Below are 26354 nucleotides of genomic sequence, written 5' to 3' on the forward strand. Positions count from 1 at the left end.
GGTGAAACTCCAAATAATCACAAGAAAAATCATGCAAAAGCTCTTATATCTTAAAACTTCTGTGTTTTGAGGGCACATGTTTGTGTGCTAGGGAGTACAAGAAACCACAATTTTAACAACGTTCTTCTCCAAGGGGTATCAATTTTATAAAAATTTGAATGAAGAAAATATGAACATAAAGCAATAATGCAAAATTTGCATGAAATTTTAAGTTAAAACATGACACTCTGGAGAAATTTCTCTATTCTTGTAGCATCTTTTTTCATTAACAAAATCTCAACTATTTACTTCCTCTGCCATTAGGAGTATTTTGATGGAAAACTTTGTTAAGTACAGCAGTAGATGAATCTTACTAATGAGAATAGAAACTAATTTTGGATATAGTTTTGAGTGTATTCACAAGTAGGTTGAAAGATTGTATCCATAAATAGATTGAAAGAAAAAAGTTATTCTATAGCCATATTGCTATTACAAATAGGCAACTCTCCAAAGCATGCCGTGAATCAAAAGGAAGGCATTGTGGGGATTGTGGTTAACTCAGGAAAACAATAAAAATGAAAGTACAACTCTTTTCAGGAAGGCCCTTTTGGAACACCTGTGATATTTAAGATACCAGTTGCGTTTCCCTTTCTGGATTTCTGTTGGTCTTGGTGAAACTATCAAACAGATTTTCTCTCCCCTAGCCAAGAGGCACACACACATGTGAGTCAGGCCAGGCCAATTCACTGCTCCCTCTGAGGACAGAAATCTTGAAAGGAGGGAAGCAGACACCAAAAATAGTGGAAAGTGCTTCGTTCTGTAGCATGAGAGCTCTTGAAGAAGCTAAGGGTCTCTCCATGGGGCCCCGGGGCAGTTCTGATCCCTATCTATTGCAGTTTGGATCTGAAATCTCTCCAAAGGCCTATGTGTCAAAGGATTGGTCCCCACCCTGTGGCACTATTGGGAGGTGGTGAAACCTTTAAAAGGTGGGGCCTAGTTGGAGGAAGTTAGGTCATTGCGGGTGTGCCAATGGAGGGGATATTGGAACCTTGACCTCTTCTCTCCCTTTGCTTCCCAGCTGCCTTGAGGTAAACAGGCCTCATCTACTATGTGCTTCCATTATGATGTATTGTTCTTACATGGGCCCAAAGCAATAGGCCAAGCTACAATGGACCAAAACCTCTGACACCATCAGCCAAAATAAATCTTTCCTCCTCAGAAGTGTTTATCTCAGGTAATTTGTCATGGTGACAGTGACTAACACACTGTCCATGCTTTCCTTTTCAGTTTTTCTTTTGATTGAGCTAACCCAAATCTTCCCATAAGTTCTTTTATGCTTAAGTAAATCAGAGACCATTTTTATTGTTTACAGCCCAAAAGCCTGTATTGTAGGCCTATAATACCAGTTTCATATACAAAAGTCATCAAACTCATCACTTATTTGATAAAATACTCAACTTGCAGGAAGTTTTAGCTATATAAGATTTTATTTGACATTATCATTTGCCTAGGTTTCAGGATAAAACATAAACAAATTACTATTAATTATTATTATTTTTTAATTAGGAAAACACCTTCTTACCATTGTTTCTTTCAACTTTACTCCCCACCCCAACTTATCTTAACCCTTATTCCCTTCAATTTCAAAAAACGAAAACAAAAACTATGAAAGACAAGTTTATATATCTAAAGTATAGTATATTTCTGCTTAAGAGATTAAATGTTGAAAATTGTTTTCTGAGCTGTAAACAAAGATCATACTTAATCTATTTCATAATCATAATCATCATCGTCCATGCTGAGTTTGATGCTGGAGAAGTCTTCCTGTTTTGATTTCTTTTTGACCTCTTTGCTTTTCTCGATCAAGTGTAAGTGCTGCTCGCATTGCTTCATTATCTTCTTGGAAGACATCCAGCTTTCCCCTTGTTGTTCCGCTGGGGCTGCACACTGTCCTCCCCTCACATCTGTGCCCTTGGCCTTCAGTATCTCCCTGGCTCTTAGGAGACTACAGGTGCAGTTCCACGGGTTTCCATCCAGGTACAAGTGCCTGAGGCGAGGCAGACCCTCCAAGGCTTTGAGGTCCAAGGCAGAGATCTTGTTGTTCCTCAGGTTTAGAACTTGAAGCTGCTTGAGATCCTTGAGCTCCCTCTCAGCAATATCCTGGATGGCATTGCCTTTTAGGTCCAGCCTGGCTAAGGTCTTGGGGAGCCTGTAAAGTGTGGAGACAGGATGTGAGAGAAGGTCACGACCATCATTCCACAACCAAGAAGGCAGCAGAAACTGAGCATCACCTGCCTCTTCTGTACAGTTCTTATCAAGTTAGGAAACAAACTTTAGGTTAGAAAGTTAAATATAAGCACCAACTTGTCTGATCCTATAGGTCTTCAACTCTTTTTCATGGGTCTGTCTTTTTTTAAAAACCTAAATTTTTAATCTATTGTATTAAAATAACAATTGATAAATCATCATAACTGTATCTTGTCAGACACAATGAAAACAAAATTAAAACCTAAATCATCAAGGCAACCTGTATTCCTGGCTTCCTTGCATTCACAATTTGTGACCAGACAGGGCCAGCCCTTCAGTGGGCCCCATAGGGGCTGCTCCTGGAAGACAATTCAGCATGATGGGAGACTACTCCCAAGAAGACCAAGACAGGAGGGTGGAGCACCATGCCTGGAAAGCTACCAGAGCTACCAGACACCTCAGGCCATAGGTCTTACTTTTTAACCCCTGATTTTTCTGGTTCCTAATCATAAAACTCTTTAAGGTTTTGATTTATAAGATGAAAATGATTAAGATGGTAAATTTTATGTTAGGTGTATTTTAACAAACCTTTAAAAAATCAACTGAGTCATATGTCACAAACACAGGATCCAGTTGGAAGGAATGACTCCCACTGCCAAATTTGGGATAATGGGAATATCAAAAGGGAACAGCAACTGTAAATGATTATAACACACTAAATAAATTAAGATCCATGAGAAGTCTATAGCAGTACTTGAGAAAAACAGAGAGAAAAGGGGAAAAAAGAAAAAAATATTCTAAAATATTAAGTGGAAAAATATATAGTTGAATGACCCCTAATATTTGAAAACAGATTATGTGCTTATGTCTAGACATGGTTCTGACTGAGCAACTACAGATGAATTTAATTTTTGGCATACTAAGTTTTCAACCTTGATCAGTTTTTGGTTTATAATATTTGGCGGGGGGTAGTTTTCCTAATACTTTGAATATCAGTTTGACAAATGTCATGCTAATGCCTGTTGATTAAAAAATTTTCAAAAATCAGAATGAACTGGAGACGATTTCTGTTACATTATTTGCATATAGTTTGAATACATTAGATAAACCTTCATATATTTAGTATTCAGAAACTTATGGCAGACCCAGTTATATTATTGCTATATGGAAGAGAGAAAACAAACAACTTTAACCATAATCTATGACAGTATTACCTTTTGCTTGTCATAGTATTAATCTTTTATGAATTTCATTCCTTAAAGTTAGTGTTTTTGGATTATTGGCAGTTAACCTAAATTTTGGCCTTGGGTTTTCTTTCTTTCTTTCTTTCTTTCTTTTTTTTTTTTTTTTTAATTAAATTGCAAACTATGCAGTACCTAAACACACAGAAGCATTTAGACTTTTTTAGTACAGTCACACAACACCTGATGGGAGGGTACATCCTATGAAATATGTCATTAGGTGATTTCATTGTGCGAACATCACTGTGTACTTAAAAAACGTAAGTCAGCAATGATATCACTAAATGATATAATCTTTTGGGACCATTGTGGTATATACAATCTATCCTTGATAGAATCATTGTTATGTGACACATGACTGTATTTAAAGCCTAAATTATTTAAAGTGTCTTCTTAGGTGGAATAATTTACCTAACAAAGTAGATTAATTTACCAGGGGAAAATATTCTATACTGAATGGTTTGAGCATTAAATTCAGTATTAAAGTTAATCTTCAAGAAATACAATTTTATGCATATACCAGTTTATAAAAGGTGAGTCTCCAAAAAAGTATATGGAAAAATCTCTTACACATAGTTTTGTTTTGTTTCTTCCCTAAGGAAAGATGAACTATTCATAGACTTTAGTTGTAATAGTAACTAAGACTCCACTTCCATTGCAGAGGACAACAGAATCTAATTGGGAAAAGACAGTGGAGTAAACTGAGGAGTCAAAAACATCCCTACTTATTAAGACCTGTATTCTATCTTGGATCATTCTATTTACCAGTATATGGCTTTAGGTAAGTTACTAATGTTCTTGAAGCTTCTGATTTTCTACCCTAACAGATGAAAGTGCTCACTACCCAAAAGTTACATATGTTAGCAAATAAAAATTAACAAGCCAATTTTCTTTGAAACAAATACAATTATTAAGTTCTGGCTGTTTGTAGAAATTGTACTTGTTTTTAGGTATACCTCTTTCTTTTCTTCTTCCCTTCCTTCCATCCTTTTCCTTTTTTTCATGTTTCTAGTCAACTTATAGCCAAAATGACATCATAAGAAAAAATACTAATTATTCTGGTTTTATAAAATTTGACAAGTTACTTATTGCTTTATTATAATTTGTCTACATAAATCTGATTCATATTAAAAGGTTGTTGTGATTTGAAGGCAAATGTGCCTCTAGAAATACCATCATATATTCTTTGGGTTTTGCCATTAGTGGGGCTTACGTGTAAATAAGATTAAATGGAAAGCTATTCTAAATTTGAATTAACTAAAGAGAGAATAAAGAAGAGATGATGTAACTTCTGTTTGTTCACCAAGATGCAGACTGGTGAAATGTGAAGCAGCAAAAAGTGAAACCTATCTGGGCAAGGTGGCGCAGGCCTGTAATTCCAGCAGCTCAGGAGGCTAAGAGGAGGATCAAGAGTTCATAGCCAGTCTCAGCAACAGTGAGGCACGAAGCAATTCAGTGAGACCCTGTCTCTAAATAAAATACAAAATAGGGCTGGGTAAGGGGCTCAGTGATTGAGTGCCCTTGAGTTCAATCCCCAGTACAAAAAAAAAAAAAAAAGTGAAGCCTAGATCTTGAGCATTCTAAATAGTAAAGTATTGTTGACAGTAGAGTAAATCACAAAGGTGGGATCGTGAGGTGGCTAAAACTCCCTGGAAATGGAGTTAAACTACTGTGTTTAAATCCATTTATTGAAGATATGCATGGAGAGCAGGCTGTGCCCTACTCTTAGCTACTCCATTTTATAAAGCAGTACTTTGTGATTCCATCTTGAGTACAAATGCCAATGCAAAATCCTTTAATCCCTGTTTGTACAAGTAAACAACCACCATCAGAATAGCACAATCATAAGACAAAAACTGATAAGTAAATTGTGCTCATATTTAAAAAAAAAAAACAAAAAAAACAGACAACCTGTGAACTTATTAAATTAAATCAGAGACATACAGAACCTGAGCATAGCAAACCCATATCAAGGAAACCAGGCACATGAGCTTATTAGGCACACCAGATCCCCAAATAATGCAAAACCCTCATCTAAAACATATAAATGGAGAGACACCCTTATCTAAAACACATAAAAGGTGATATGGCGGCACACACTGACCGGTCATCAGATCATCTAGTGAACACTTCATAGGCCAGCAGGCAACACTAACTCCTGCTTTATCTTTGGAGTTTCAGCTCAGCTCCATTTCCCTGCTTGCATAGCCTCTTTCCAAATTGCCTGTCATCCAGACACTGTCCTAGAATAAGTTCTATGCCCTGACAGCACTGTGCCCTAAACAAGTTCTTTGGCAGGTTCCTAATTTTATCTGACTACCTGCAGTGATTCTTCTTGAATCTGCTGTCAGTGTGGCCTTTTAAAACCCTGTAGCTGTCTTAACCCTTTCTTGCCCTTTCATAACCTATATGCCATTATGTAAAGTGTGATGTGTGACTTGTGTGATTTGTGACTTGAGTGTTACAGATATAATAATTAAGATTGGAATAAAAAACCCATAATTGCCAGCTCTTTTGGCTACTAAATGACCCAGGAGTAATCAGTGAATTTCAACCAATGAAAGTGATGTAGCTTGTGACTTTATTGTTATTCAATAAATTCTAACATTGTGGAAAGACAAAAATGTGTCCTGTGCTAATGGCATAACTCTCTCATGACAATGAATTTCAACAGGTTTCTTAATACCACTAAGTCTTAGTGTCCTAATTTGTAAAATAATAGGTCAAGCAATGAACCTACTTTTATACGATTGTTGTATAGAGTAACAAAGAATAGCAAATGTATCCAACTTCATTGCTGATTTTAGCAAGCATGTAATAAATGCTAGATATCACCTTCTATTATTGAGGCAAATTCATATAAACACAAAATTTATTTATGTATTTGAATATGTGTATTTCCCAAACCATGTACTATTATCTTCTGGATGAAATGTAAAATGGTGGATGGTAGGAAAAAGAAAGGGTTTGTAGAAATCCTATTTATAATAGGAGCAGGTTACTAATGTTTCTAGACAACTGAGTTTTATAGTACACATTTTATGTATGAATAAGCATGCAAATAAAAAGAAAAGTTGTACTGTTTAAAGCTCATAAATAAAAGCTTTTAAACTCAAATATAGGGAATGAAAACTGTTATGTTTTTATTCTTTATCGGAGGAAAACCACAGAGAACATTTTCTGGATCATTTTCATTTTCCAGTACAAAGAAAAGCCAAGAAGAGGGGATAATGGTGCTGGGGGTACTTAAAAACCAAAGGAATTCTGCTATCATAGCTAGCCAAGGTCCTTCATGGGACATAAAGTTGTGTTACTTAACTTAAACCTCATGAAAAGCCCACTCCCACCTTACATTGCTTGCTCCATTGTCCTTGCTGAGTGGTTCCCAACCCCGGCTGCAAATTAAATTCATTTGAAGAGATTTTAAAAAATATTGATGCCTGGGCCCCAACCCTGGAGCAGCTGATTTAATTGGTTTGAAGTAAGATCTGGGCATAAGTATGGTGTTTCATGTTTTTCTAGATATTTTATTGTGAAGTCAGATTTGAGAACTATAGCTAGCTGCAGTTTGCAATTCTATTATACTCCATTGAGTGAAAGCATTGTGTTTTCTCTAGTCCCTTATAAACACACAAGTACTCTTGTAGGAGTATATAATTAAGCTATTTTCATTCACTAAACTTAGCAGGATGACTTAACTAAATGCCTTCTAAAAGTCACTGAGTAGAAAAGTTCACTGACATTTTGCCCATGGTTGTCACAGCCTGCTGTCATGTCCTTATATGACAGTCACTTCTTATCCCCTGCTTTATAGTTTTTATTTTATATACAACTTTTTTTTCTTCAAGTAGGAACATTCAGTAATATAAAATAAGGCTAGTAATAAAATTCTTAAGTAGCAAGTATTAGGCTTGTTCGTGCTTTAGGGGCTAGTGCTGGCGGTTCTTCTGTTTAGGACACTTTTCTCTAAAAATAGCTTCGTGGCTAAATCCCTCACCTCCTGCAAGTCTTTGCTCAAAGCTTACCTTTTCATAATGGTTACTGTGCTTACGCTAATTAAAATTGCAGCCATTCCACCTTCTATACTGCAGACCTGGTATATTTGTGCCTTTTTTGTTGTTGTTGTTGTTATAACTATAATACCTAACGTGGTCTAAATATTATATACTTTACTTGTATATTACATTTATTGTCAGTCTTCTCTTGTTAGAATTTAGGTTGTACAGAACCGCAAATTGTATCACTTTTCTTACATTTATGTGTTCCAAGTACCTGGTACTTGGCATGTGGTAAGTGTTCAAAACAGGAAGAGTGGAGGAGGAGATGGGGAGAGGGAAAGGGAGAGAGGAAAGAACAGAGAAGAAGAGAGCTAAAGAGATACCTAAAAACATAAGGTAAGGCCAACACAGATGGACTCACCCACTCATGCAGACACATGAAGAAATAAGCAGAGCCAGCTTAATTAAGCCCTTTAAAGGTTATAGCACTGAGAATATGAGGCTCCCCAATAAATAATTCAAAACAAATACAGAATTGCATTGTAAAGTTTCAATTTTCCCCCATAGCTATTACCTAAATTATTTAAAAAATATTAGTCTTACTGTATATGATCCCTCAATTTTTCCTGGTATCTTTGCTTTGCTGGTGGCCACTCATGCCCAGCCTGCCTGTTGGTTATCTATATAATACATACTTAGAAGCCTTGATGCTTTTTACAATATCATCATATTATTTTTGTCTTTATAGATATCACCTGTCAGAATCTTGTCCTGTGCACAAGATAAATTAAGTTAGTGCTAGATTTGGTTTGAGAGCTGGAGATTTCAAACCTCCAGTTAAAACTTCTATCCCTAAGCCCTTGTTATGTTTGCTGACTCATTTCGTTGTTTGTGAAATATGCTGATATGTCCCAATCTTTGGAAAATGCTTATAATAGCTACAATAAATGACAGTACGCACTTACCTTAAAGGTATAGACAACAGCAGGTTCTGCTCCAGGGCCAGGTTGGACAGCTGAGAACACCTCTGAAGGGCTCCAGCTTCAAACAAGCTGACAACATTGTTGTCCAGAAACAGATGTTTCAAGTCTTGTAGGTCCTGAAAGTCTCGTGCTGTAACTCTCTGAATCTGATTACTGCTACAGTCAAGCTTTTGTAGTCTTACTGGTAGTCTGAGGGGCAGTGTTTGAAGTTGGTTTTGGGACACCTCAAGAGTAGTTAAATTGGTAAGGAGCTGTGCCCCATCAATGGAAGAGAGGAGGTTCTCTGACAGGTAAAGATGGGAAAGATTCTCCAAGTGTTTCACATCTCGAAACCTCACCACTTTGAGCTGGTTTCTCTCCATCTTTAAAGATAGCAAGGATTTGGGTAGATTAATAGGAATTTTAGTTAGAAAGTTACCACTGAAACTGAGAAACTGCAAAGACTGCAGGGAAGTAAAGAAGCTACCCGATATAAGATGTAGCTTATTATTCTCCATGCTCATGTGTTTCAAGTGGGGAAGAATGAGGGGTTCAGTTACAGACTCTATGTTGTTATCATCCACCATCAAACTTTGCAAACTGACAAGGGAGGAGAGCATGCTTGGAGACAGGGAAGAGATCAGGTTGTTTTTAAGTTCAAGAACTTTCAATTTTTTCAGTCCTTCAAAATCTGATCCATGTAGGGCATATATTGAATTATCATTTAGTTTCAACACTTCGAGACTGGCTGGGAGAGCACTGGGGACTCGTCTTAACTTATTTTTCCAGAGTTCTAAGGTCTTCAGGGTACTCAGAATTTTGAAGGTGTCATTTTCTACAGACTCTGTTCCACTGGCCAGAAGAATAAAATCTTCCAGTGACAACATTCTGGTGAAGTTAGATTGCTACAAAAGAGATGGGGACAAGGAAGGGGGAAAAAAAAAAACAAGATTATAGTGAAAAAATTCTGCATAAATTATCATTATGATGCTAATGATAATCCAGATTTCCTTTCAGGTTCTATTTAAAATTATCTCTTGGAAAAGGGTTGACACTTAGATCCTGTTACTTTTATTGATGATTGTGAACATCCATTTAAGATATCAAGAATATCCCAAGCACTTTCACACACTATTAGACATGTAATATTGGTCCACTCTTAACTGTGTATTCTCTGACCCCACAAATTTGCTTCTAGGAAGAAGTGTTTACAAATTGCATAATGATTCATTGTGCAGTAGAGTGCTCTTTTGTTTTATTACCTTATCATAGCCAGATATTGAACAATCTATAAATCTTTCACCAAACTATTAACACTTGGTAATTCTAGGGTGTAAGATTACAAAGGATATTTGATTGCTTGGATTTTTGAAATTATGACATTTTAAAAATGTTTTCCCTTTAAAAAAATTAAAAGTAAAACTTCCAAATGTTCCAGATTCCACTATCAGTAGGATATACTTAACTAAGAAACATTTTCAACTATATTATAATTTGGAAAATGAGCTCACCTGTTTCCTATCCCCAGTTTGCACATTACCAATGAAAAGATCCATAAAGAAACAAATTTATAAATGAATCTCCCTCCATCTCTAGGGAACTTCATTCATCCAAATATTCCAGACCTAAAGCTATTCTTCTCCTGGAATTTACATAATTACTAAGTCTGATATATGTCCCTCATGTTTTGCAAGCTCCTCTATCTCTCTGCATGTCTGCCAACCTCCTAACTTGACATCCACCTCTTTTATTCAATGATACAATATTTGTATTGGTTGTAAAAGTATGGTTGTGTTTAAGCATGTTTTCTTCAGGTTGCTAAATAGTCACAAAATTTTCAACGTGTTGCAGAATTTGATTTAGCTGAAATTTTTAGCACACAATTGTATGAATTTTATTATCCATGGCTTCTAAATATTTGATTTAATTATGCAGTTGAGTCCTTTTATAATACCAATGTGTGACTTAACACCTTCAAAGTGAGTTAATTTTGTATCACATATTTATTGTAGGTATCTATATTATGGAAAGACATATGACATGTATTATGGTACATAAGCATCTTCTAATATATTATTCTTTTAGAAAGATTCCATAAATGGATGGGATTAAAATTTCCATAAATGGACGTTTTTACTCTTCCTTTTTTTGGCAGCTGCCTTGCATTATATATTGCTGCTAATATTTGACATTTTCTTATTAATCAGAATTAATAAGAATTAATCAGTTGCACTAATTTGTTTAGTCCCAATAATGCTTGCAATTTTATTCTTGCATTTGTTGAATATCTACAACTGCCACGTGCTTTTGTTTTTGCTTGCACTGCACAGGCCAGGCAAGCACTCTACCTCTGAGCTACATCCCCAGTCCTCAAATGCTTTTTTATATGTTATCATCCATCTTCAGATAATGTTGTAAGTTTGCTATTGTCAACACTGGTTTCTAGATAAGGGTATTAGGAAATGAAAGAGTCAAGAACTGAACAAGATCTATGTGACTCCAAAGCATTTCCTTCCTTGGCTTCACCATTTTCTACTGCATTTGGCCTACAATTAATGTTTTTGTTTTTGTTTTTTTTTAAGAGACTCAAGATCTGAACACAATCACAAAGTTTTCAAAAGACATATTTTAGCGACTAATAAGTCTAAACCTACCATTTCAGTGGTAGATTTCAAGTCACAAAAAGTTAAATGATCTGCTTAAGATGCAAGAGATCTTTAATCTGTGCTCCATTCAAACTGACTTATCTTTCACATAAATTCAGAAGTGACTGTCGTCATGGATCTTCACTTCTTGGACTGCTGAACTCCCAAAAGAACCCAGTGTTACTAATATTTTCACTGGTATCCAAGTGACAAGAACCCTGAAAGATTGCTAACTATGTGGTCTCAAAGGTGACATGAATCGGGACAGGCAATTTATTTTGGGACTAGACAAAGTGTGATGTTTAAAGTTTCTCTGTTTTCCTTTCTATTTATGCCATATAGTGACTGAGGGAAATCAAAACGTGCCTTCATATTCTTGCCTGAATCTAGAAGCTAGTTTTTTTTTTCTTTAAGCAAAGAATACATGTTCATTTTCTTTTTGTCAGTCAATAAAGACTAGTTTTAATTACTAATATTAAAATGGCTACCGTTTTCTAAGTATTTACAAAATTTACTCTTTATAAAGCCCTATACGTAGCATTATTATTGCTTTTTTTCAGAAAGGGAAACAAAGGCTTAATAAAGTGAAATCACCTGTCCAAGCACATCCTGCTAGCAAGAGTATAAAGTCATGGTGTCACAAGCAATGAAGAAGATACCCACCAATTTTCAACTTTTCTGTGGGTTTTACAGAGCTATTAATGGGTGGAAGAACCTGCCAGATCTAATTTTTCATTTCCATGGCCTCAGCAATGGTGTACTCACAAGATGTGGAAAAAGATGCTTTTGCCCTAGAGCTAACCTTGGAGCTGGCAGCTTATTCAATGTTGCTTTAAAAAACAAGGCAAGTAATATCAAGTACAGTACGAGGTTGCTCCTGCTGGCTTTCTGACAAAAGGCTTTGTTTCTAGTTTCAATTCACTGCAGGCTCTACTCCAAGCAGTAGAGGGCCACACACCTTCCTTGGTCTTCTTATGGGTCCAATGTACCACATACCCACAAAGATATGACTTCAGACCTGTGTAAACCAAGCCAGTGAAGAGTTTGTAAAATAAAGTTGGAATTCAACATTTGTTCTGTATAAACAATCTTAAAATTCTGGAAAAATATGGAAAGAAAATAAAAATAATTCATAATCCCACTACTTGTTATAAACTGTGTTTACATGTTTCTTACCAAGGAGAAGTTAGATGAAGCGGCTGCTCTCTTACAAAATATGTAAATAGAATCATTTTAATTGTCTGCCACCATAACTACATTTGCATTTGCCCTTTGCCTTTGAAGAGAATATAACACTTTGGTTTGCGTGAATAGTAACAGTAAGGCATATTTAAATTATGTTTTGCATATGTGGACACAAAGTACTGAACTGAACCTGCATGCCTCAAAATAGGAGTGGCTTGGGTAGGTTGAAATATGAATATTCACAGCTGCATCATTCATAATAGCTAAAAGGAAGAAACTATTCAAATGTCTAATAGCTGATGAGTGAATAAATGATATTTAGTATATACATATAATGGAATCCAGTAAGCCTTAAAGTGGAAGGAAAGTCTGATAAGTGCTACAACATGGATGAAACTTGAGGACATGCTAGGTGAAAGAAGTGAGTCACAAAAGATCACAAATTTAGAGGAAAAGACTAAATTAAGTTTGGGATATGTGGTTTTGGGATCCTTTTCATATATCTAAAAAGTCCAGTTGGCAGCTGGATAAATCTGAAATATGGGGAGAAAATCTGTATTAGAAATTCCGTTATGGGAGCCACTGTCACTTAGATACAATGAAATCACCTAAGGGGAGTGAGTATAAGAAGAAAAAGCATAGCTGAAGATTCAGATTCCTTGAAGAAACTCCAAAAAGGGAGGCGCGTTAGAGGAAAGGAAACCTACAAAAATAGTAGAAAAGACATATAAGAGAGGAATAATGAGGACATAAAAGTGTGGTATCACATCCTCAGCATTGCAAAAAAAAAAAAAAAAAAAATTCCTAAGGTAGAAAGAGAGTTGACAGCTGAAAGACGAGATAACAACCAAATTCAAAATTTTCTGGGTAGAGAAGTATGATACATGATTATGATATAAATAAGTGATAAAATCAAACTGGCTGAAATGAAGTCAAAAAGAAGATAGGTACTTGTTTTTATGAGTTCAAGAAAGTGTGAAACTGGGACATCAGACCAGCCATGCACATGAACATTAAAGGTGCCCAAGAAGATGCAGGTCTTAGGATGGGAAGGAGGACTGTGAACCAGCAGGAAAGGGACAAGAGACACAGTATAAAACAGAAAAACAAAGAAAGACTATTACAGCCCAATGGCATGCACCTCAAAGAGGTAGGAATTTTTATAGATAAAAGTGTAAATAAAATCTCTTTTTTCCTGAGGGCAAAAACTATGAATTTTTAATATTTTATATTCACCCTCAAACACAGCATTCATGGTCCCAAACAGTTGATTTATAGGAATAAGTCACATAAACATTTTAAATTGTGATACATATTTATTAACATAAACATAGTTATATGTAATTTTTATTAATATTAATATAATGATTCATTTTAAGGCACTTTTTTCCTATAAGTAAAGGTACTTGATTCTGTAAGTTCAGACCAAATAAACAGAATATACAATGTATTCATCAAATACAAGTGAAATACGGTCATTTAAAACCTGAGCATTTTCAAAAGAGAATTATCATTGCTCAGGGCTTTTTATTTCCTTAACGAAACAATTCTGTCTTTCGCTCGTCTTTCTAATGTGATCTGTCCTTCCAAGAGACAAGTAGTGTAAAGTTAGGGGAGCGGCAATGCCATGTTTTAAGGAGCCTAAATCAATGACAAACTGATCCAATCAATAACTGATTTTTTTTTGATGAGAGGTATAATTTCATCTTATAGGTTACAAAGTGGCGGAGTAGAATCATTATTAGGCTTAGTTGACAGGCCAGTTCATTGACAGATCAGGTTGAAATGTGTTACACCTTCCAGGTGTCTTGCTTAAATTGCTTGACCTGAAAGGGTCAGACTCACTCTGACTTTAGGCACTACAGGGCCAGAAAAGGAACATAAACAGATGGAGACGAGGCAACTATGACTATTGAACCTGGACATAAATACCATGGCACATATATTAAATTCTGATGCCTACATGAAAATATTTTAACCAAATGCAGAAGGGGATTGTCTTTATTTGATGGAAGAATACATCTACTTGCTACCTCTCTGTACCTGACTAATTAAGAGGTATTTTCTCAGAATTTGGTACTGTGAAGAAGTAGCAGCAAGCAGGAAAGGGAAAATCAAGAGAGTCACAGAATGCTCTATCTAGAAGAGGCCTGAGATAACTTACTTTGGCAAAATGTGAGGCCCGAAGATGTTTTTAACTATTTGTCAAGAGTGACATCTCTATTGAGAAAACTAGAATGAGAACCCTAATTTGTTGATACCATTCAAAAAAGCAAAGATCAAACATAAAAGTTCTTTTGTGTTGTAAAAGTTAGAAAAATCTACAGCATTCTTCACAGTGTCCTCTGGATAAATGAGCATAATTTAAAAGTCATACTTAAAAACACACAGAATGAGATCTGTAGATAACCTGACACAACAAAAACGTATTTCCTCTGTATTGGTTTCCACAAAGACAGTGATACCTGACTGATATGTGGATTTGTGTGAATTATTCTGATACACTGAGCTCATCCTGATAGCCTTATGGTACTCTGTCATCTGCCATGCATAGCATAAAATAAAATGTTTTCCCTTGAAAGGTCAAGGGATTCTTAATTCTGGGTCATAAAATGAAAATATGTTCTTTTCTTGTGTGTTTTGTTTTAAAGAAATAGGCCCTTCTTTACTTTTACTTTGCAACAAAACAGTTTAAATTTTTTCAAATATTGAAATACAATATTATTAATTATAGATTCTGGGTTTCCCCCACCCCTGCTTTTTTCCTAAAAAGAAATACCCAGAGGTTTTTCTACTGCCATCTCAGTAGTATAGAGCAAGCAGGTAGCTAGTACAACTACCCTAACTTGATAACTAGCACTTTTCAATTATGATATCTAAATCAAATTTAACAACCCCACACTCACCCAACACTATGTCTCACAAAATAAAACGGCAGCAACTTGAGCGCAGAATGACTTGGTTACCTGGAGGTGCTGGATTTTGCTATGGCTAATGTAGAGCCTCTTGGTGGTGGGAGGAATACCTGATGGCACCTCCATCAGTCTGTAGCATTGCACCGACTGCACAGAATCACAACTACATCTTCCTGGACAGTTAGGACTGAAACCATCGCTAAGAGAGAACAAAACAAGAAGGGCATAAAGCAGCTGCATCTTCCAAATCAGGGGCTCTCAGGTAGCAGGCTGGAGTTTAGGTGATGTCTCACTCTTTATACCATGAAATCTGATCATAGAATCTTATGAATGTGTACTCTGTCAATGTAAGAAGACAGGAAAGAAAAAATTCTCAATTTGTCCGGGTTAAAATGTTAGCAACCATGACAAAGGGGAAGGGGCTTAAACATTGATAAGCTGCCTTAATATTTGTAGGTGAGCAAAACCCTGTGTTATTTATGGCTTGGAAGGCTAATCTGCAAACACCTCTATTATCTGTAGTTTCCTTGTTTTGTTAAACGTGACACTAGGGAATTAGTGGGAAAAGACAAAGAGCTGTTTTATAGTGGGCCATAAAACCTTTGAATTTTCTGTGACCCTATATTAAAACCATTTTTGTAGGAGTGAAACTGGCAGGTGTTTTCTTCTCACATTAACTAGTAAGGGAAAATAGGTAGGTTTTATATTCGTTATTGTTGTTTTAGGAACATTTTATTGCTAGATGAAACAATGGAATACAATGGAGAGTTATTTAGGGTCACAGATAACTTATTTCATTCATCTATCATTTGATCCATCCAAATATCATATTTTAGAAAATATCTTTGTCATTCAAAAATATTGCTGACCATGTTAAGAACAAAACATCTTTATTTGTAATAATGGTAGAACAGGTCTCTAGTTTTTTCAAGGTAATTTGTCAGTCCTGAAACCTCACTGACTGCAGAGGGGAAAGTTCACTTGTATAGGGCACTTCTTTGTTGTGGCTTTTTGTCTTGCTCCCAGTATACCTGCTGAGACTTTTGCAAAGTATTTCAATAGTGTGCTTTAAAAAATAAATGGTTAAAAAAGGAAAAGCATTTTAAGCAGAAAATGTAGATAATGTAGAAAACCCCTTAAGTGGAAGAACTGAATTTCTTCCTGATAATGAGCCTCAGCTGGTTGCTCCAAAGAACCAAAATGCTTTTTAGCATTGAAACTCCTCTTCAACCACTGCTATAATTGTCAGTTAAAGCTAAAGCTTCTTTGATCTGATAATCAATTCATTTCATTCCTAGAGTAAGAGTTTTATGTGCTTTTCCAAAAAGACTTTTTCTACTCCCCCTTTCTGATGCTTTTTCCTGTTTCTTTTTTTTTTTCTTCTTTAACTATCAGAGACATGGAATGATAATGATGATTCTTTTCTGTCAATATTCTTTCTACAATCTTTTGTATTGTTTTTTATCTCATAATAGAATTCTTCTAATTTTTAGAATTTTCAAATATCAAATAATGCTCAATAAAATAAATTTTGAAAAAATGGCAAGGAAGAAAAAAAATACCTTTAGTCCTATCCAAAGTCAAATATTCTATTTCTATTTCTATTTCTTTTCTATGCCCAGGCTTTGAAAAGACAAGAGAAATACTCACTGAACATTTTTTTGTGAGTTGCTAAAAAGGCAAATTCATGTTACATGAAATAAAATACCTATAAAAGCTTATAATCTCATCTACAATCAATAAGTTTTTGTTATGTAGCATAGCAGTGAGTTCTATTTTCTCTTCTTGGTGACAATAGGATTCTCTTTCCTTTGAGTATAAGTTTTTCTTATTTTTATGGTAATTCTATCAGCTTTATTATAATTTTGGCATAATTTCTAATATTACACTATATAATTTTATCTAATCAGCTTGTGAACACTCATATATAACTTTATATTCTGCTCTCTTCACTATTATAATATTTTTCATATTATTTCATGGTATTCACAAACTTGAATGTCTGAATAATTCTCCATCAAGACTATTGCCCATAATTTAATTTTTAACTACTGAATTCTGAGGTTGTTTCCCAATTTTGCCATTGTAAATGTAAATAACTTCCATCAAACAAATTTCAGGAAATCTCTGACAGATACAAGAACTGTGATTCCCAGACTACATCTATTCATTTACATTGAGAATTCAGTTTTTTTTTTTTTTTAAGGAGAAGGCAAAGTTTTATTGATACTATAAACTGCAGAGAAAGTATGATATAGAGGTACAGCCTGAGTTTTTGAAGGATTTGCATGTTTTGTTGTATTTGCTTTAAAGGTGACAGGCTCCTTTGCCTGTTTACTGTACTAGGAAGTAAGCCATAGAAGCTGCCACCATTACTCAACTTCTATCTTACTTTCTGCTGAGTTTTGGAGTTTTCAGATGGTGATTAAGAGCCAAGGGTATAAAGTTCAGGCTTCTAGCTCTTCAGCTCAAGAGTACTTTGAAGTGTAAGGCATGCAATCCTTTCCTCCCAAAGAGTTAACACCACCTAATCTGATTATTTTTATTTGGTTTCTTTGGATAAGAAAGCAAATAATAGAACATGGGTGTCTTTCTCAAGTGTGAAAACTCAATGACTCAACCAGCAACTCTGTTCAAAATACAGCTCAGAATCTAGGTTTAATCTTTCAACACAGGAAAGATAGCAATCTCAAGCAATATGTTCTGAATTTGAATTTGGATTGGATTCCTGGTTCAGATTCTTAAACCAGCGGTTCCTTTGAACTTATTCTCCCACTTTCCCTACAAACAGTTTTGATTGTCATAAAAATGTGAGGGAAGGGGAATCGTGCTACTGTTCTCTAGTAAATAGTGGCCAGGGATGCTGCTAAACACTTTTCACTGAGCAGGATAGCACGCCCAACAAAGAATTTTGCAATGGTGCCATTGTTAAGAAACTGTGAGATGAACACAATGTATATATCTCTATGAAATAGGTATTGGTGTTTCCTTACTTATTAAAAGCAAAAGGCAAGCAATAACTGGCCAAAACCCTGAAGCTACCTAATATCATGTGTACTATTTTGGAAGCTATTAATGAAAGCGTATTATACCAGAATTTTTAAAAATCTGCAGAAATCTCAAATTTTTAAGGAATATTCATGTTTTGCTCAAAAGGAAGATTTAACATTTTTGTTTGATGTTGATGAATTTTTATTAGTTTCCTAGAATGTCAGCACTGAAAGGAACCTTAGAGATCATCTAAATCAATACCCTCTTTCCTACTGTCAATGGGAAATTTAATTCCAGGAAGGAAAGTGACTAATATAAATTCTTTCTGACCTGATACTGGAATCATCAGCTCATGATTCTGACCATAAAAAGGATCAGAAAAGCTAAACAGAAGACTTTAAAAAATTAAAACCTCCCTCAGATAAAAGATACTATAATGAATTTTTAAAAAGTATACATGATTCTTTTTAAAGGTATTTGCTTATTTTGGAGCATGTTGCATGGAAAGTGTAAGTTTAAAGTAAAACAGAAAAAGAAATGCTTCCATTACTTAAACCCCTAACCTTCATTTTTATCTCCTATCAAATGCAGATAAAAATGAGGGAAATAATTTCCGTGTTACAAAAAGGAAAAGATGAAATGGACCAAGGCTTGTTTAATCCATGTGCAAAAGGTATAAATGCTAGTTGTATCCATTTGGCTTATTGGTTGCAACAAAAACAAATTTTCGCCAATTAAGCAGAAAAGGAAATACTGGGAGAAAACTGCATAGTACATGGGAATATGGGAAAATCTGAAAACAAATTTGGGAATGGGCAAGAATAAAAAGAAGTCTACATTGCCAGAATCACAAGCAAAATTGCACCTCAGTCAAGTGGGGACAGCACTACTACTGCTAGGACAGAACATTGATCACCTGGCCTCTACTATAACCAGAAATGGAATACATTCATTTTAACTGCTGATTAAATTGGATGCTCCTATCTCCACTTTCCTCTCTACTCCCTACCAAAGACAATACTGATCACTACTTCACTATCTCCCCGTTAAAATTTGAGGTGGATGATTATAGTTAGCTGAGCCTAGGTCCAGTTGTCACAGAACTGGAAAAGCAATTGACATTTCCTGTACATTATGGAAGGACTCTATCTCCCACCAAGGAGATACATAAGGTAGGGGATTCCCTAAATAGAGGAAGGGAGTTCAAATACAGACGGTCCCCATATGTAGTGATAAATTTTCACTAGAGAAGTCTTTTTTTCTTCACTCCCTCTGTTCAACATTGCCACAAGATCCAATTTTTGAGTGAGTCACAATCAGAGACAAAATAAGTCATGTTGCGACATGACTTTTTGTGTAATTGTTTTCACTATAATTTTCTGATTTGATAATTTATAAGACTATACAAATTCTTATCAATAATTGAAAGTACTCTTATATATTTTAAAAATATTTTTTAGTTGTAGATGGACACAATACCATTATTTATTTTTATGTGGTGCTGAGAATTAAACCCAGTGCCTCACATGCTAGGCAAGTTCTCTACCACTGAGCTACAACCCCAACCCAGTATTCTTAGATTTTTAATCAAAGTGCAAAGAAAAGATAATTAATGTTGAGAGGGTTTAGAATGAACCTGTTTGGGAGGTCCCTATAGGACTAATCTATAAGAAACAAATGACAGGGGCTGATGGAGGTGTGTGTGTTTGATCTGTAAAGTCTGACAATCTAAGAAATAAACAGTGACTTGACAGTAGATGAAAGAAGAGAATCAATGACTTGTAAACTCTGATATCACTGTTGATAAATGGTGGTTTTCAATAACATTGAATCAAACCTGGAGCTGTGGGAAAGGATAAATGTGAATGTAGACCAGGCAACCATGGAAAAGCAGTTACAGTCAATCTTTAATTGTGTAAAGTAATAGAAATGTAGTAATAGGGATCAAAATAGCTTTGTTTCTAGGTTTGACCATACCATAGAAAATGTAGTATCTAGTAAATTTTAACTCTGAAATGGGTAAAATAATTCTTGAAATCTAAGTTATGCTTGATTTGTTAGTCAAAGAAGCCAGAACATTATTAAATAAAGCCCTCTTTTTTTGGTTGAGGAAAATATTCCTTGAATTTTAGAAATTAATGTGTATTTTATAAATATCCCTAATCCCCAAGACAATATTAAAGTCTATGTTACTATGTTCTCTAGCATGTATCAAAAGTATGTCTTGCAAAGTGTCTGTAAATTTCCTACATATATTGCTGGAATATCTCATTATTGAAGTTATTCCACAGTTATAGCATTCCTGCCACATTCCAGATCCTGTGTTAGCACCTGAGATTCTAAGATAAGCAAGATACAGATAAGCAAGGGGTTTATAGTCTAGGGGGCTCCAAAAGAATATGACAATTGCTATAGCAGATATTTGCAAAAAACTAAATAGTGATGGAATCCATAGCTTCATATGAGAAGGAAGAAGGTGTCTAAGGTACTCTCAAATTATTCCACTAAAATTCTCAAGTTTTATAAACAAGAGAGCAAAGCTATCCCTTTATAATTTAAAAAAAAACAAGGATAATGAAGATGATAAATCACTTTAGAATGCCCAAATTTACTTCTTTATTTCAAATTATTGGCAAACATATAATAAATTTAATAAATATGAATAATACATATAAGCATAATATTCCAATATTTTCCCACAATGCTCAAATAAAGTGGCAGTGAATTTTCTTGACTGTAGTTATTCATCATACATCTTTTTATAACCACCAATAGCACTTAATAAACTCTTTGGGTTTTTCTTTCTTTTTTTTTTTTTTTGTGGTGCTGGGGATTGAACCCAGGGCCTTGTGCTTACAAGGCAAGCACTCTACCAACTGAGCTATCTCCCCAGCCCTTGATTTTTTTTTTTTTTTATAGAGTTACTGGAAATTAAATGAAACAAGTGAAACAGTATAGAACCTGGAACACAGAAGAGGTGAATAAACAGTCTCCCTCTCCTTTCCAAGGTGGGCATATGTTGTTTACAGTGTCTTTGAAATTAATCATGCTCTACAAGTATTTTTATATCTCACAACTAATGACTAGTACCTATCAAGAAACTGTTAGCATCTTCTCTCTTTCTTCATTTTCCTCAGTCTCCACCCTATTTGTTCTTAATGGCAAAACTGTTTAGGGATAAGACTGTCATATTTTATTTATATTACGTTGTTTTATATCACAAAAGCATAACTTGTGAAACAGTTTTTGGAAGTTTATGCCAATCCAACTGCAAATAAAAGTGTCAAGATTTTTTTTAATCTCTTGGAAATCAAATTGCACAAGTATTGCGATTAAGTACAATTCCAAGTTCCTGAGGTGAAGACCACAAATGTAGATAGAGTTCACTGACAACAGATGGCAGCACTTGAATACCAAGCCCTCTTTTACACTTCCATGTTCTGCTCTGACTTGCAGAATTGCAAAACCTTTCTGTGGGCTAAAGATCATATTAGAGCACCTTCGGAGCATTTGAAATGGTCATGTAGTAACAAGATGGCAAGTACAGACAAATACAGCAACTTCTATATAGAAGGGACAACATGACATGAAATTATTCTGAAACACAGATAGTGTGACTTGTGGAGTTGTAACAGAAGTGGAGCTGGGTTCTGCAATTCTGAAAATAGAGGTATGCATCAAACATCACAGCACTGGACACATATGAATACTCAAAAAGCAGCTGAGCTGCACCCACACAATATAGTTGGAAGTTGAATGAAGTTTTTTAAAGATTATATTCAAGTGTGGGCCATGTATACTACAGTCATAATAGAAAATGGATATTCAATTACTTTTTGTTAACATTTCTTATAAGTTATTAGATTTGTATATAGCTTATAACTGGGAAGAACTTTTTGAAAAAAATCCTTTGGAACTCATTTGCTAATTTATTATACTGGAAACTTATACAAGAAGAAATGGATTCCCTTAGTCGTCTATATCCCATGGTTAAAGACTTTGGAGTAAAAAAACTCCTAGACTGAACCTAAGTCTGTAGCTTTCTAGCTGTGTGATCTTACCAAGATACTTAAGCTCTCTGTGATTCATTTATTAAAAAGTGATGATATTCACCTCAGAGGATTTTGTGAAAATCAAAATAAAGCATTTAGCACAATGCCTAACACATATTACATACCCAATGATTAAAATTGTTATTATTGAAGTTCTATACATTTCCCTCCCTCTGCCACAAATTTTTAACTTTTTACTTCAAGTTCCTGAAAATGCATTGCTAAATATAGAGAAAGTGGCTAGGAGTTTGGTAGCTCTAGTAATGATTCTTGCAAACACTGCAGATGAAAATAAAGATAATTTTGGAAGAGAACGGAGTGGGATGCAAATTTTAGTTTTATATTGTTTATGGTATACTAAGACCTGTGTGAAGGTCCATTTTTAAGTTCAAGGCAAGGATCTCGTGATAAGTTTTGCACAGCTAAATTCGCTGAAGCCAGATAAGTTTATTCCCTGATGCTAACCAGCAGATGAAGTAACCGGAGTGTAAACTGAAGCCATGATTTCTTGTTTCTCTTTGGTGTTGCAGTTGACGAGGGGCACGGAGTACAGGCTTTGGTCGATGACTAATTAGAAGGGTCTGTCCAAAGAACAAATCACAGAAGATTCTGTACTCAGTCCTAAATACTAACCTAAGCAATGCAGGAAAGACAGTTCCTACTAGCCTACTCTAATCAGACTGGTTTCTTCTTCCCTTTCCAGCACTGTCTACTCTTAGACAAGAGGGTTGAGAATGGGTAGGCAGAATGCAAAGAGCAGTTGTTCAATGCTTCTAAATGCACGCAAAATTTCAAGTTGTAGTTGTTACCCTCACTAACCTGAGCTCAGTTTGAGTAAAGGTAATGTCTCATTAGTTTTTGTGTCCTTATTGCCGCAAGTGGGGTCTGCATTCAATGTATTTATGACCATATGAATCTTCATTTTCTTCTTTTTCCATATTTTATTGGTGTATTATAAACATAATGGTGGGTTTTGTTGTTGCATAGTCCTGCATGCACACAATTTGGCCAGTATCATTTTCCAGCATTTCCTCTTTTCCTACATATATTTGCTTTTCTGAAATGTCATGAGTGGGAACACTGTAATAGTTTTTCAAAAAATTGCACCAAGGCGAGCACGGTGGCGTACGCTGGTAATCCCAGCAGTTTGGGAGGCAGAGGCAATTTAGCGAGCCTCAGCAATTTAGCGAGGCGCTAAGCAACTCTGTGAGAACCTGTCTCTAAATAAAATACAAAAAAAAAAAAAAAAAAAAAAGCGGGGGGGGGGGATGTGGCTAAGTAGTTCTGTGCTCCTGAGTTCAATCCCCAGTACCCTCCCCTAAAAATAATAATTGTACCATGTAAAGTAGTTGTTTTAGAAATGTGTGGCCTATGGTGTAACAAGATTAACACCATCTGCCAAGCACTGAAGCTGAACATTTACCTTAGTGCTGAGTGAAGTAAGTTTCGGACGGCAGGCTTCCAGTATGTGATGGGGTGTAAAACATTAACCCAGGCCTGTCTGATTTTAATCAGCAAAACCCGGTAAGCCAGCTTCAATGGGCAGCTTCAGGAAGTTACTAACAGGAATGTATTGCAGGGCTTGCCAAGAAGAGCCTGTGTATCTACCCACCCCACCCTAAGCAGGAACTGGAATAGAAAAGGTAAAACGTGGCTATTAGCGCATGCTCACACCGCCCTTCTCTGCCACTGGACACAACAGCAACTTTCCCTGGAGGTTTTGGAACCGGTCCCGTCCACTGTGAAGTCAAACTGGCGGAAGCCATTACTTTCTGCGACGTGGACGCCCTTCTCTTTCCAACTTGGAAGCAGGCACCACGCGCCTCCATTTCTCTAAGGATAGAAGCAAAGTTTTGCCAGTTGTCAATATGGCCGCTGACAGGCTGGTCCTAGGCCGAAGCCTGTCATAGGCCAAGGTCGCATCTCGGTCCCGCCCACTTCGTCCCTCCGGGCTGCGTCCGTCCCGCTCTTCTCTACGCATGCGCAGCGGGGGCGGGTCAGGAGGTGGGACGGCCCGAGTCTTCCGTGTGCGCCGCCGCAGCTGCCTCAGCCTCGCAGCTCCTGCCACTGTGGGGCTGCATTGCCGGCGTTAGCAGCGCGAGGGGAAAGGAGGGACTGACGGAGCGTGTGTTCGCGCGCTGGGGTCCCCGTAGTCCCAGCAGTTCCCCTCGCGTGGTGTGGGTGGCGAGGGTCAGCAGCAGTCGGGGGAGGCCCTAGACGGCGCCATGTCGGCGGGCGGCCCATGCCCGGCAGGAGCCGGAGGGGGCCCAGGGGGCGCCTCCTGCGCTGTTGGGGTCTCCCCCGGCGGGGTATCCATGTTCCGGTGGCTGGAGGTGCTGGAGAAGGAGTTCGACAAGGCCTTTGTGGATGTGGATCTGCTTCTGGGAGAGATTGATCCAGACCAGGCGGACATCACTTATGAGGGGCGACAGAAGATGACCAGCTTGAGCTCCTGCTTTGCGCAGCTTTGCCACAAAGCGCAGACTGTGTCCCAAATCAACCACAAGCTAGAGGTGAGTCGTGGGGGCTGGCCGCGATGGCATTCAAGCCCAGGCTACTGGGGGACGTTAGATCCCATTTAACGCACCAGTGAAACGACCCTAGAAAACTGCCCACTGGGCACTTGGGCATCGAGTGTGATGGGAGAGTGCGTATAAATGTGTGTGAAGGAAAGGAGTGAGGTGAGGTTGGGGGAGAAAACGATGTGACCGACGTGTGGGGTGTCGCGGAGTCCTGTCATCCACCTTAAATATCTTTACGAGGAGAGAACGATTTAGTCTCCCTCTTGGTGTTACATTGACAAACCTATCAGATTCTCTGTCATGATACCTTAGCCCACCATTTGGCATTTGAGTTTTGTAATCTGCTTTCACATTGATAAACCAGATTGGTGTATTTTCAGACAGAGACTTATGTTCATTTTTAACTATCTCAGATCAACGTCTGTGATTGCACACAGAGACATGCATGAACTATTTAGGAGGACCTGATCAAAAGCTCTTAGGAAAATTCAGTGGAATATATATTGAATAGAGTCGTTGTCTTTCTTGGTTTACATCCACAGTTAGTTTTTAAATAACAAGCAGATATCTCCAGAGCTCCTTGTAATTATTCAAATAGCCTCTAACATTGAGGCTTATGTGTTCATACTGTATTTGCAGAAGTCTGGCTTCATTTTTGAGAATATTTAAAGAATGATTATTTGCTTTAGTCTCTAGTCCTGGGTAGAATGTTGGTGGAGTATTGGTGATTACAAAACAAACAACAAAAAGCGCACCACATCATGCAGAAAATTAAATTTAGGGCATAATTACAATATTTAGCAATCATGATTGATTAACATTATTACATAAAGAACACTTTTTAACTAGGCAATTTAGAGAATTTGGTTTTCATTTTAACGTATATAAAAATGGGATCATCAGTGTTGTGCAAAACTCTTTGAGCATTGGCTTTCTTAAGAAAAATCATCATTTCTACTAATTATAATTAATTGAGAATGCTCATTGCATCCAAATTAAGATGTATGTCAGATACACATTCTCTCCTGGCTTAGTGGTCAGTGTTCTTTCTTTAGTTATCTATGAAAAATGTATAATTAACCACTGATTAGCATAGATTTACATAGGCATGATTTTGTGGGCTTTTTTACTGAGAGGACCATTCCTTTCTTCCATCCCTTTGGAAAAGGTTGGAACTAAAGTGCTGATATGAAGGCAGTCACTTATTGTGGGTAAATTAATATGTCTCTTGATTTCTTGATTAGTGATAAATTCTAGAAAGTAGTTATTTTAACAGATAGTGAAATTGCATTTGATAATTTTTAGAAGTAGTACTTTAGTTTTAAAGAACAAAGATCAAGAGTAGTTTTTAATCACATGAGAACTTTCATATCATTTACAACTTTGAATATCTGTTGGGGATAAATGGCTTTTTAAAAGTGAAACAATCTCTAATTTATTTTTTAAGTAACTTAAAGAAAATAAACCATGTTTTTGATCTCGGCTATAAAATCTAATTTTGAAGAAAGGCTCATTGTATGAGTAGGAGGTAATGCCCTCTTTTTAAAAAAATCTTTAAATATTTAATTGCGTGTTCAGAGTTATAATAAATTATGCATATTCCTTTTTTCAGAAATT

At 36.3% G+C, this 26354-nt stretch overlaps 2 protein-coding genes across 5 annotated transcripts in view; one reads left to right on the forward strand and one right to left on the reverse strand.

Moving 5' to 3' along the window:
- Nucleotides 1–1559: 1559 nt before the first annotated feature.
- LOC306666765 (nephrocan-like) lies at nt 1560–24055 on the reverse strand (the record flags this gene model as incomplete). Of its 2 annotated transcripts, XM_079149018.1 has the most annotated exons (4): nt 1560–2188; nt 8431–9332; nt 15224–15371; nt 23639–24055. In XM_079149018.1, the coding sequence occupies 3 exons, from the start codon at nt 15296–15298 to the stop codon at nt 1741–1743; spliced, it is 1425 nt and encodes a 474-aa protein (XP_079005144.1). In that variant the 3' UTR covers nt 1560–1740. The 2 variants fall into 2 exon arrangements, with proteins under 2 accessions (XP_079005144.1, XP_079005143.1); XM_079149017.1 differs by lacking the exon at nt 23639–24055 and having other exon boundaries at nt 15224–15412.
- A 192-nt stretch (nt 24056–24247) lies between these two features.
- Nucleotides 24248–26354, forward strand: part of GOPC (golgi associated PDZ and coiled-coil motif containing) — a 42482-nt gene continuing 40375 nt past the window's right edge. The window contains exon 1 of one of the 3 annotated variants that reach the window (XM_079149021.1): nt 24248–24728. In XM_079149021.1, the coding sequence (XP_079005147.1) occupies nt 24441–24728 (288 nt within the window). In that variant the 5' untranslated portion in view covers nt 24248–24440. The remainder of the gene's footprint in view (nt 24729–26354) is intronic. The other 2 variants (XM_079149019.1, XM_079149020.1) reach the window with 2 other exon arrangements.

Source organism: Sciurus vulgaris (genome assembly GCF_902686455.1).
Source record: "Sciurus vulgaris genome assembly, chromosome: 7".
Lineage (NCBI taxonomy): Eukaryota > Metazoa > Chordata > Mammalia > Rodentia > Sciuridae > Sciurus > Sciurus vulgaris.